The sequence below is a fragment of the Typopeltis vanoorti genome, chromosome 9 (genome assembly GCF_054136105.1).
Source record: "Typopeltis vanoorti isolate ZY-2024b chromosome 9, IOZ_Tvanoo_1.0, whole genome shotgun sequence".
NCBI lineage: Eukaryota > Metazoa > Arthropoda > Arachnida > Uropygi > Thelyphonidae > Typopeltis > Typopeltis vanoorti.
Genome location: NC_143557.1, coordinates 129,344,641 through 129,358,797, shown reverse-complemented (window position 1 = coordinate 129,358,797; position 14,157 = coordinate 129,344,641). Strand labels below are relative to the sequence as shown.

The 14,157-nt window shown below is 33.9% G+C and overlaps 1 protein-coding gene across 1 annotated transcript in view; it reads left to right on the top strand.

The window, feature by feature from the left end:
* Positions 1-13,216, top strand: part of LOC150103538 (uncharacterized) — a 57,277-nt gene extending 44,061 nt beyond the window's left edge. The window contains exons 3-4 of the mRNA XM_090398218.1: positions 5,406-5,546; positions 11,966-13,216. Of these exons, the coding sequence (XP_090254344.1) occupies positions 5,406-5,546; positions 11,966-12,291 (467 nt within the window). The 3' untranslated portion in view covers positions 12,292-13,216. The remainder of the gene's footprint in view (positions 1-5,405; positions 5,547-11,965) is intronic.
* The last annotated feature ends 941 nt before the right edge of the window (positions 13,217-14,157 follow it).

The following is a 14,157-nucleotide window of genomic DNA, read 5'->3' as shown; positions in this document are numbered from 1 at the left end:
AAGACTGTACGACACATTTTTGTTAGACTTTATTGAATTAAATGTCTCCTATCACTGACACTTTTTCCCCTATCTTTGACGTCAATACAAGAAAGAATAATGGGACCTCTTTACGAACTGATATCTTAAATATTCTTCATGTACCGTAGCTTCATTATTTACTAAACAGAAGATAAAAGATAAAAAGGGTCTCTAGTGGTGAGTACACGAAGTTATATTAGATATCGCAACCAACTACTGTACTACGAAAAACCTTGACTGATGCCATAGGGGAAGCAAAGGGGGGAGGAAACAATGTTGCTACATTCGCAGGACTCACAGGTGATAGAGCGTACTTAAAACTGACAGTGTGTAAATTTTGCTAAGAGAAAGAAATTGTACGAAAACACCGCTGACCTTATAAGTAAAACGAAGTGTAATAAGATGCTTGTATTCTAAGAAATGTCCCTAACCTTATCTGCATGTGTTTCTCTTCAGTCATCTAGAATGAGAAAATATCGGTATGTTGAAACCGTTAGGCCACTTGCACGTGCAGATACATATGTAGAAACACGAAGGTCAAATTAGGAAAAGGCAAATACAATCAGTTTTATCCCCCCCCCCTTTCCATCAGTGTCTAATGAAACTCACTTATACTGTTAAGCTAGATATTTGAAATATTTAAAAAGAAAGGTAAGGCATTCCTAGAGTGAAATAAATACTGTAATTTTATAAAAACAAGGATGTACATTATCCCCTCTGTTATTCATTATCTATATGGATCACATTATGAAGAAAAGTGGTATTAAACATGATATCAAAATTGGAGATGTTAATGTCAGTTCTTTGCTTTATCAGACGATGTTATACTTTTAAATAAATCCGCTAGAAGTCTGCAAGATTCTCTGACTAAATTGAATAACTGTTGTAATAGATATGGTATGAAGGTCAGCAATAACAAGGCAAAGACAATGAAAATAGGCAGAATCATTGAAAATGTCAACTGCATTGTGAATGGAGAACCAATAGAACAAGTAAAACATTTCAGCTACTTAGGCACGATTTTTAGTGAACATGGTAAATTAAATATGGAAATAGACAACAGAATCAACAAAGCTGGTATGGTGGGAAGTCAATTGAATAAATTCATATGGAATAAGAAAGCAATTAGTCAGAACACTAAATTAGCTGTATATAAGACAGTGTTCAAACCAGTTTTAATTTATGGATCTGAGAGCTGGGTCACAAGTAAAACACTTGACCAAAGACTAGACACTGCAGATATGAGAGTCCTGAGAAAGATTATGAGCGTGAACAGATGGGATAAATGACAATATCATATTAAAAACAAGGATATTAGGAAAGAACTTGACATTGTCAGCATCCAGGAATGCGTTAGCAGAGCTAATCTCAGGTGGTATGGTCAGTCACTTAAACAGAATGGGCAACGAAAGACTAGCAAAACAAGTGTTCTCTGCCAGGTTGGCAGAAAAACCACCCCGAAAATGACCAAGATGTAGGTCGATTGATACAGTAAAAGTGCCTTAGAAGATAGAAATATAAGATCTGATAATGTTGGAGTCTTGACAAGTAACAGACGGATTCGGAGGAAAATTGTAGATAGAAAGTTAGTAATGATGTAAATTTTTCATGTAGTAGTATCATATCCTGTACACCCCTTAAGGGTACATGGCAGGAATTTGATGATTATGACGATGAATTTCATAAAACTAAATGCCAGTCAGACAAAATTTAAAAAAAAAATAGCATCTGTGTTGTAAATAAATTCGAAGTTGAGACCAATTAAACACAAAACGAATGTATAAAATTGGTTTAATCGCTATTAAAACAAAACTGCATTGGTGTATGTGTGTACTCTTAATAATGCTATACGTGTAGTATCAAGCGTATAAATCCAGACAGGGTTGAATTCCTACATTATTAACAGCATACTAGTTTATGAGTGAGTTTTAAGTAGTAGTTTTACTTTCAAATATCTTTGCAGCATAAATTTTTCTACCAACTACGTCTTTAGAGCAATTAAAACTACAATAAATCCCTTCAACTGACAAACTTCGATACATCTCTAGAAATGCTCATTTTTGTTGCATGAGAATTTCTTCGAAAAGTATCTCCTTTGAAGTAGTGAAAATCAAAATGTACTTAATGAGTTTCGGCATTGATTCGTTTGGAAGTAGGCTTCCTATTATTGTCCTTATATGTTCAAGCAGTAATCAGAACATATTATAAACGCAGTGGTCTAAAGAAGGTCTTTATCATATCCAGTTTATCGTATTAGAATCAAATCTTTTGTTACCCAAAGGTGCGTTAAAAGGAAGCAAAAGAAGCCTCCTAAGGAGTCAACTTCCTCTGTGGAAGTACAGAAAATACCCATAATGTGCAGAGGAGAATTTTCTAATAGAGATTACTACTGTAAGTCAAATAAAAAAAAAAAAAAAGAGTCACAAGAACGATGTCATGGAACTATCATCAGATGATTTTTACGAAAATCTCAGATGAAGATTTCAAAATAAAAAATTTCAAAAAAATTAGCAAAATTGCTGGTTGACAGACTGGAGAAACAATCGCTCATCAGAGAATGTCCTGCTCCAAATACATAATCCTAAGGGAAAAAGTTAGCGTCGCAACTGTGCTTCAGATTTCAATGGACTAAATAAATTGACTCAAAGTTGATACATGGAACTCCTCGATTTGACCAACAGCGATTCTAAAACATCCAGAATGTTATTACGTTTCTATCACCTTTTCTTACATTGATAGGACGGACATATGAATATTGACAACTACCTCATGTGACTTATATTCCAAATAGTACCTCAAAACAGTTCTTCTAAACAACTGTTTACTCTTTAGAGGAAGTATTCAGAAATATTTTAGTTGTAACTAGTTTTGCGAAATTGGTGGGTAGTCGGTTTTTCCTATTACAGTTCGTCGATGCACTCGTGGTTGCCGATGATTGCAAAACATCGGGTGAAAGAGTACAGGAGAAAACTCCGATCATCTCATGATCCTAAACCCTGGTGTGGAAAATGACTTCTTCGAAACAGTTAGGGATAGGGTAGCTATTTGAGCACTAGGCTAAGACAGACGTTTTGCTATAAAGATCATAGGAGTTGAGGTGGGAAGTTTGGTAACTGAAGCACAAAAAAAAATATTAAAAAAAAAAAAGGAAGAAACTTTTTAACAATGATTGGAAAAAATGAATGGAAGATGGATTAATAAATATAAAAAAGAACAGTGAAAAAATAAGTTCTCTATAAATAAATGAATTTAAAAAATCCCCTAATGCTGCTTCATTCTCCACAGGAAATTGATTGGCTTTTTTTTTTATTATTTGTGAAATTTGGGCAGCCAAATTTCACAAAAAAAAAAAAAAAAAAAAACACCAACAGAACCAAAAAATCAATAAAATAAAAAACGTGACTGGGAACCTGAACTCCAATTCTAGGATGCGAAAAAGCTTTATTCCCTATTAAAGTAGAGCTGATGGAAGGGTTTTCTTTTCCCAAAAAGTCGAATTATTTTTCATTCGAAAAAAACAGGCAGACCAGCCAGGAGAACACGTAATTTACATACGAAATATTCTATACTCATAGGATTAACTCAGCAATTTTGGAATAATGGTGAAGAAAAGCATAGGAAGAGTAGAAGATGATAACATTATAATTACATCACAGCAAAAGAATTTAGGACAATGGTGATCACCATAATATAATAAAATAATAACAAAAAAGATTATTCAAATACGGTAATAATTCAGAAATAATAATTCCGAATTAATTTGAAATTAAGTATCGAAATCAAATTTAATGAAAAACAAATATTATTGCATGTATAATCAAAGAACATTGTTTCTTTGTGCTTTTCACATCTTTTTCTATTTTATTATACTAGTTTTTATGTAAAAAATAAAATGGTTTATGAAGACATTCTAAAAACTCTAAGTTTATCTTAAAAATATTGTTAAGATTAGTTAAAAATAAGAACTATCATTTTATTTATTTTCTTGATTTAAAAAGAATTAACTATCACATTAAAGTAAATAAACCTTTACCAGAACAAAACTGAATTTATAACGTTAGCAATTATTCACACTATATTTCATTGGGATTTTTACTTATTTAAACATGACATATACGTTGTTTAGATTTGATTCTCGATAAAATGTATTATTTCAGCATTTAATTTATATGTATAGCCATTTTATTTATAAATAACAGAAAACATTCATGTACGCGTAAATTGCAAGGCTAGATTGACAAACAAAATTAACATTAATTAAATTAAGGGGATATTAGATCCCACATTGTTTTAAAACCGAATAAGAAACTCAAAGATTGGAATTACAGAGTTCGGAAAATTAGCATTGTTAATATACACATTAGTAGATTCGCGATGAGTCTGCGGACATGACCATAATAAATAAATAAATAATAATAATAATGACGGAATACATTTAGGGGTAATGCTGATTATTCTGAATTGCGCGCAGTCACTATTATGCGTGCTTTTATGCGCAGTCGCTGCTCATTTATTTTTCGTCATATTTCGAAACCCAGTGATATTCTGCTGTCAATGGTGTTTGTTTTGTAATTCAGCACGTAATTCATTTAAAATAATTATTACAAGTATTTTATTTAATATACTAAAATAAAATAAAATAAATTTAAATGAAAAAGAAAAGAAAAGCTTTTGTTGAATTATGAGAGATTTATTTGAGTTTTGTGATATTATATTATATTTTTATGATATTATATTTAATAATAAGAAAAACGATTGCAATTTAGAATTGTCTTCACTGATCATGCGCAAAACCAAGTTTTGTTTCCCGTTTGAAGTACAAGTTTAAAAAACAAACAATCAAATTAAATAAATGAAAACAACAAAAATGATTCCTATAATTACTCATAGATTATAAAAATAGCTGAGCCAACAACAATAATTTGACTTCTACATGTGTTCGCGTTTCATTTATTTATATATATTTTTTAAATACTAAAGATAATTTGAAAAACACTTTTCAGTGTATTCATATGAGAATAAACTTTAGATCGGTATATTGGAGATAGCATGTTTTTAAGAATATGTGATGTCCTTGATCATTTGTTTATTGTCATTGTCATAAGTACTGTACGTCACCCGCGGGGTTGATGGTGAAACTTCCGTTCCAGTACCGCCCTTTCTATTTCTGACAGTTATTTTTGAGAAAATCATTGCAATACTAACGTCAATGGATGACGTTAGATAACAAGCACAATTGTTTATGATGATAGGGATTTCCTCTAATTATAGGTTTTCGAATATTTATTTACAAAAAATATATTAGAAATGGGAGTATGAAATTGTTTTTTGATCTGTTATATACGTTGCGCTATTGATAAATAATGATTTCTGTATTCTTCAAGGTGAGAATGGAACCTGCATCGACGAAACCAGCTTTTACTGTGATAACGGCGCCTGTATCTCTAAGGCATTACTATGCAATGGGCATAACAACTGTGGCGATCTAAGTGATGAATCAACCACTGGGCGTGCCTATTGTAATGGTAAGGATACAAGAACAGCAATACACAATTCTTACTTACCTAAGTACATATGTATAACCAAGTATGTTTTGCTAATTAAGACAATACGCAGGTATTTTCCTCAGAACATACCTAAATATTCAAGTATGATTTGAAGTTAGTAATCACAACTAAATAAAATTTATTTCAGAAAGTAATACCGAAAAAAAAAAAAAAACTTGAAGCAACTAACTACTAACTTACAACTTAAATACGACTTTGCATTGATGTGCGTAATAATTGGTTTACATTGCATAATTGCAGTGATGATTCGAAGAGCTTTTTTGGTAGAAAAAGCTCTTCATAAAAAATGTCGGTTGAAACACTCTCTACCGAGAGTTCTGAAATGCCTATGCAAGCAAACCCACTACTACAACTGTGTGTCCGGAGTTGAAGAGCATGGGTTTCCATGGCCATATATATTTTGTAGGGCATTATGGGTGGATATAGAAGGCAATTATGGCAGAATAAAAGAGCTGGAAAAATTTTGTACATACCTTGTTTGAATACTGGGACGTCTTCCAATTTCATGATCCTGCTGAAGGTTGTTTATAACAAGGGGGGGGGGGGGGGTTGACGTGGGAAAAATAAATTTGGAAACCCGGGTTTTGTGTTAATAATAATATATATATATATATATATATATATATATATATATATATATATATATACTATTGTGTTTAGGGGCGCACATAAGGGGGGGGAGAAGGGGATAATGGGGAAACTGGGGCAGGGGAGAGCGTTAACGGGATGTGGACCGTTTCGGTCAACTGAACGAAACGGTCAGTCGACCGTTAATTAAAGCAGATTAATATTTATTTTGAAAATCTGCAAATTGAATTTGTGCAGAGAAAGTACTAACAGTCACAAAAACAGACTGAATGAGATCGTAACATTTCCTTGTAATTAATGAGACGCTAATAGAATTTTTTCTCTTGAAAAAAAAAAGAGAAAAATTACTCCTATGTTATTAAGGCTAATTATATAATTTGTTTACTAGAATTCCATTCTTTCTTTATTATTTTTATTAATTATATTATTCATTTATTTGTATATTATATTTATTTATATTTTTATTTTATTATAATTAGTATTTTTTTTTGTTAATATATTTTTGCAATGCAAACTTGATTTTTGGTCATCATTTTTGGGAAGAAATCATACAGAACAGAGCCTTATTGAGTACGACGCATATTTAAAACATGTAACATGATATTTCCAGTGTTTATATTACTGTTTCTTGCTCCATAATTAGAATTTTTGATAACCATATCACAAGTAATACATTTCTAAATAATATTAATATTTTTTTTCAATGTCAAATAATACTTTATTATCTGTCAAATAAATTATATTCATACACATACAATTTATATAATACATACAGTTTAATATAATTACATATAGTTTAAGAGATTATACTACTTCCCGTGTGGTGGCCGGGATAAGAATAGCCCCAATGTAGCTTATGCAAGTCGTACGAGGCGATTAAAATGGGTATCCAGGGAGGGTAATGGATGGCAATGCTGTAGCCAATGAAGTTCTAACTGAGGCTCGGCTATTGCTGTTACCCTCCTGCCATGATCAGAGCTTTGTATAGCTCAATAACACCCTATCCTTATACTGTCCTCTACAGATAACGGGGAAGATGAAAAGCATTCTTGCTTCGCCCATCTAGCCAGTCCTTTTAAGGACTTTAAGGAGATAATACTACACTTTTTCACTTGTGGTTCAATTCAGATTCCAATTTATTGCATACTTTGTACAGTGCGCAAGTCATAAGTACAACAATTCGTGTGTTATGTAGTAATAACGATTTTAGTAATAGTTTATAATAATTTATAGTTCAGTTACACAGGATACATTACAATTATCTATCTATATATTTTTTTTCAGTACAGAATGCTTGGAAAATATCTTATTTAAAGTGCATAAATAATGATATTAACAATGTGTTTTACATCTTTTTTCACATTCATATTTACAGTGATTCGTTTTTTATTAAATCGATTATAATATTTACTTGTGTCTTTGGGTGGCTTCTTCCTCGAAGCTTTGCAGAGCTTATCTGAATAATGTCATCAATATCTTCATTATTGTTATACACCTTACTGACTGTTTTGTTACATAATCTGCAGTCTTTGATTATGTGGATTACGTGTAGATGAATGAGGCAGATTAATCCCACGTACTTCGAAGCTTGGGTTAGCTTTTATGAAGAGAGTTGGATGAGCCTTCACTATTTATGTTGTTGTTACTGTTTATGGATGGGATATAGGCATTGGATGCTGGTGATTTGTGATGTATACATTAGTGTTAATGGTATATATTAACTTTGTTGATATATTTTTCACAGTTCGTGTTTTAATGTTCTGTAGTTAGTGGTTATCTATGCGTTTTAAATTTTTGGTAAGTTGTTGAGTAGCGTGGGTATCCATAATAATAAAGTGGGGAGCTTGACCTGGAAATTTCTGCATGTAATATTTAACAGCAATGATAAATTGTTACCAACTCTCGTGAGGTTCGATTTGTTTCAAGAGAAAAAACACATCCTATCCAATCTAGATTTCAAGGTTACTAACCTTACAATAGAACCATTTGTAAATTTCTCATAAAAGATTTTCTATGTTCTATATTCTATTCTTTTTAAAAATCAGCTCACACCTCTGTTGTTCCCGTATAGGGAGTAAGCGGGGCCATTTACCCTATCTAACTTTTGGAGACTGAGTGGGCAGTTCAATCTCCGGAGCCTGTGTAGCTCAGTAGAAATAATAAAGTGGGGAGCTTGACCTGGAAATTTCTGCATGTAATATTTAACAGCAATGATAAATTGTTACCAACTCTCGTGAGGTTCGATTTGTTTCAAGAGAAAAAACACATCCTATCCAATCTAGATTTCAAGGTTACTAACCTTACAATAGAACCATTTGTAAATTTCTCATAAAAGATTTTCTATGTTCTATATTCTATTCTTTTTAAAAATCAGCTCACACCTCTGTTGTTCCCGTATAGGGAGTAAGCGGGGCCATTTACCCTATCTAACTTTTGGAGACTGAGTGGGCAGTTCAATCTCCGGAGCCTGTGTAGCTCAGTAGAAGTGGCGTTTGCACTCTACAGCGCTTGACCGCACGAAGAAAGGATTTGGTGGTTCAAATCTAGTTGCCGACTAGAGGAACTTTTTCTAAGTCTTTTTTCGGCCGGTTCCCGAGTTAGTCGATCTCTGGAACGGGCTAGCGGGTTTTTTCTCCCGGAAACTCGGGTTTTTCTTCCCGTAAACTCAAGAAAATCGACCGTAGAATCCACACTATTTTCAGACATTAAAAATATTGTGTTAAGGTTAGAGACCACGAGATGGCGGCACTAGCTTGCCGCCTTCTTCACTGCGTACCGATGAATCAGTGATAGCCTTGGGCCAGCTATCTCTGATTGGCTGCCAGTGGAGATTGAACTGCCCATTCAGTCTCCAAAAGTTAGATAGGGTAAACGGCCCCGCCTACTCATTATACGGGAACAACATAGGTGTTAGCTGATTTTTTGATTTTATATTCTATTCTTTTGGGGCATATGATGATTTTACCTCAAGCAATAAAAATCATGTACTACCTAATGACATTCGCAAACATTTATGTTAAAGTGAGATTTGAACCCCCACAGAAGATAACAATAACCGTTCAGAAAACCCATAACCCCTCAAAAAAATATAAAAAAAGACAGCTGTGAATAAGAAATGTTGTTTACGTGTGAGTAATACTCACCATTGTTTTGCTAAATAGATAATTTTAGTAATAACAATTTACTCTACACTCATGAGCCAAAATATTATGACCACTTACCTAATAGCATGTTGGGATTCCAGAAAACTGCTTGCAACCTTCTTGGCATTGATTCCGCTAGACAACAGAAGGTTTCCTGAAGTATTCTTGACCAACTAAATAGAAAAACGTCCCGGTGCTGAAAGACAACGAGGCACGGGAGTCCATGGCGAATGCTGCTTCACTCATGAACCCACAAATGTTCAATGGGATTCAAATCAGAAGAATTAGACGGCAGAGGAAGCACACAAAACGCTTGAATATACTCTTCGTACCGTGCTTGCACAGTGCGAGCTCTGTGACATGGGATGTCTTGCTGGAAGAGTCCTGATTCATTGAGCCACATTGTCCCCATGCAAGACAATACCTGGTCCGAATCTTCAATAAGAATTAGCGGGAAAAGCATGTTCAGTGGAGATGAGTTCACCCAGTGATGTCCATGAGAACAATCTCCATACAGCCATCGCCAACCTGATTCTCGCAACCGTGCAGTCTGGTTGGTCGGAAGCTGTTCTTTGTTCGAAGAACGCTTTTTAAACAAATATTTCATCATCGGATATTAGAATGGTCGAATAATTACATACTTTCTAGAAATGAAGAGTACGAATCCTATTGGATGGATGCTGTGTTAGCACTCCAAGTAATTCGCTTTAAAAGTATAAATAAAAATCAATTTGTCATGACAACATCATGATAAACTAATCATTGACATTCTAGCCAGACTGCGAAGTGGATCGTTTATTAAATGAATAAATGAATTTATTTGCATTCCACATTTCATTTTCTCTTTATCGTCATTAGATGAATGGTTGTCCCAGCAACTATCCTGGTTTCATACAAACAAGCTAATTAAATACCATCACAGGACAGTGGAACAGTCCTGTGATGGTATAGTGTACTATGCCAGTATGTGATTGCATAAGTTCCCTGGACGATCTACATGCTTTAAGTCAGGGTTTCCCAAATTGTGATCGGCGGAACACTGGTGTTCCGTGGAAAGTGAATAAGTGTTCCGTGCTGTCAGTGACCAAGCCGTGTATTTTTAAACATGAAAGTAATTCCGGAAAGGAAATACTACCGCTGTTTATGACCGGTCATAAAAATTGCCTGCAAGCCGATTACAACAATGGGCAGCGTATCCTCTGTTCTCAAAACTGAACGAAGTAACATCTGTGTTGCAAAGGTTAGTGACCAATCAGCAAGGAAGTATAAAGAAAATTTCTCCACTAAAATTGAAGATCAAGGTAGTTTGTATCCGGTTCTCAAATCTAGTAATACTGAATACTTCCTTCGCAAGTTCGTATTGTAGGGTGAAAGTTTCGAAACCGTAGTGCCGTGATTTTTTAAAAGTAATACACCTGCAGATTTAAATTTTAATATGAATAAGAGACAACGGACTTTGTTTAATTTTGTTGTTAAGAAATCTCTTATTGAAGGTGTTTGTGACGCAGCAGATAATGAGTCATCCACCACCAGCCTACAAAGCGATCTCCAAGATGTACAAAAGGAGAGGAAAACTACCAGCACACAGGAGAAAAAGTCTGCATTCACTCGTAAGTACTTATAATAATATACGAAATTTTTGGTGATCAGAATGGGATATGTCAATGAAAATCAACACAAATTAATTTAATGATGTTGGCCTGAGGAAACCACAATATGCTACAAGATTTCATTAGTCCAGTGATTGATAACTAATTTAAATGTAATTTATATTTGTCAACATGCCACACCGTATACATAAGTGTACTAATACTCTTTATGATTATGCCATAATTAATTATTAATCCATTACAAAATAAGCAAGGTGTTCCGTGAAAATTTCAGGGTTTGTGAAGTGTTCCGTCGTAGGAAAAATCTGGGAAACGCTGCTTTAATTAAAATGATGAGTGAGACGACTTTCTGGAAAAAAAAAAAACTCCATCAACACTGTCTTTTGTTTTAATTTCATCCACAAATTACCCTTTAGCATTTTATTACTTGATCGAAGGGTTACATAATCCGAATACCACTTGCCAGAGATCAATTGTAGCACTTTTTTGAAGCTACTTTAAGCCTACATTAAAACCATGAAATGAAAATCATAAAAATCATCTGCCACTTAAAATGTGAAAACCTCATAATTGTTACTCGCATTCTAGATAGAATTCGAACCCAGATCTTTCAATTTAGTGGGTACACGTATCTCTTCATTCCTTCGATATGGAGATTTTTATTCGACTTCTGTATTTCTATATTATAAAATATAAAGAAATTATATTTTAGTAAAAAATAATCAATGGTATATGTAATATAACATAAAAATAATACATTTATATGATAATATGTTAAATAAATATTTAATATAAATATAAATTTAAACATTTGTAAATTTAATAAATATACTTATATAAGCAAATCCATAGTAAAATACAATTTATAAAACTGTAATTTATGTAATAATATCAATGTACTCAAAAAATGTTCTGGGTAATCAAACCAAAGACTTTGTGAGGAAAGTTTACATTAAAAATTCAGTTTCTTACTATTCATAATGAAATCAATTATTTCATACATTGATTTGCTATGTTGGAATCAATTCTTTTTCAGGCTATTCCTTCCATGTCAGGCAACAGTCGTTCAATGCCGCTAGCTACATTGGCCTTCTATTTGCCGTCCTTATGCTACTCCTCATCCTTCTATTCCTACTCATCCCAACTCCTCGTAGGCCTAGAGGCTTCCTGTTTTCATCTTTTCGAAATCGAAGACGTCCATCAGCTGCCGAAGCACCACCAACTCCATCTTCAGTGTGTCACACCGATCTGAGTTCTTCGTATACCAACACTGCCTACATCTGCGAAAGGCCTCCATCCTATGAAGAAGCTTTAAGGGGCCAAGCACTCTTTCTTCCTACCACACTCAATAACATTGTATGAACGATCGTTACAAATAGAATTCTTTGATATCCTCGAAAGATGTGCAAAGCATATTTAAAGAATGCAAGACGGGATTTTTCTCACTTCTGAAGGTCATTGAGTTAAATGTGCCTGCGACTTCTTGAAGCAATAATGAAATTGAACTCTACAGGAACGTCAAAGTCATATCATACAGGAGAAGGATCCGTCTATTGACATTATGTTATTAGATAGTCAGTCATAGTGAGAATTCCAGTGTGGTGTTTGTCCAAGATTAGTAACATACGTCATACCATGGGTATGACTCTGAAATATATTGAAAGAGAATATGTTCTAGTCCTTAAAAACTTTTAGACGTCTGTTTATTCACAAACTCTGATGATCTGGACATTATGAAAACTGTCCAGTTTTCATAATGAGAGTCGATATACACCCGTCCAAAATTTTAATACGTTTATAGTTAATATATATTTCGATGGCTTCTGCAACTACTATAGTGTAAGATGGATCTTCCAAAACAAGTAAATTACATCTTCCTGGAGACTCCAGTAGAAAAAAATTATTAACTTTTGTGACGTAGTGTACACAAATATTTAATCTCAAATCATAGGAAGAAGTGGAACGCATTGACAACAATTCGTTTGTTCCATTGACTGTTCAAAATGCATGTCATCTTCTGCAAACATTGATCTCAATTAAACAGACCTGGAAATAATTGACCTCAGACACGCTGTCAATGAACAGGTTTTCATAGGAAGAATGCCACAGAAGTTAATGTCATCATCATCATGCGTATCAAGGATTTAGGCCTAGCATGGCCTGTTCCGGCCTTAGAAGTCATCGTTGAATAGGACGTCCTGGTTTTCTTTTTCCTAATGGCTTGTACTTTAAGGCAAAAGTTAATGTAATTATTGTAAATATTGAAAATAAAGAAATTAAATAGCTATTGTTTTATTTTCCTATTTATTACTACAAGACATACAGAGTTATGAAGGTAACTTATGTTCTTTCTTGTGGCTATATCAGTTGCTTTAATGTCATTTTTTGTTCTAGGATTATCCTAATGTTTTGATTCGTTGAGGCAAGGGGGCTCCATAAAGAGCTGGAACTCGATATACGAGAAATGATCTTTTCTCACTCTTTTCTTTGAAATTATGGGATTATATAGATATCCATTAATGAGGATATTGCTTTATATTGTAGTATGGGCATTAATTCCTGATAAGAGGAGGGATCAGCTATCCATGCTATTTAAAATGGCATTCTTCGATCTAAAACTGAATTTGTCTAAACTAAATATAGGTACAGAGATCTCACATCATCGTTCTAATACTAATGGTATGGCGCAAAAACAAAATAGTACTGAACTTCGACACCCCTTTCAGTACACGTTCTACGAGATATGCCGTTCGACTGCATTCACATTAATAGAAATGCACGTGTAGAAGCTATGCCATTACATTTAGCTGTAGCAGTGATGTTGACTTTGAAAGAAAAGACGTTTATTGTTGAGTATTATTTTCGTTCATGCGGAGCTGGCAGAACAAAAGGATGTGTCGTGCAAAAAAAAAAAAAAAAAAAATTCCATTTCGTGCACAGGTATCCCAACAGGAGAGAAACCTGTCACACATCACGTGGTTGTAGAGCCTATTTATTAGAACACTTCCTCGGGAGGCTTATTTCGAGGTTCACAGAATACCCGTACCCTTTACGTTCTGCTAATGTTACATCACTTGATGCCTTCGTTTGGGGTATGGGTATTCCACCATGCACCCCCCCCCCCCATTCAAACCTTGATGAGTTAAGAGATAAAATTATACAATATGTCCAGCTGATATACCAGCTCTTGTCCTCCAAGATGACAGAGAATCTTCGCATGTGCTACGA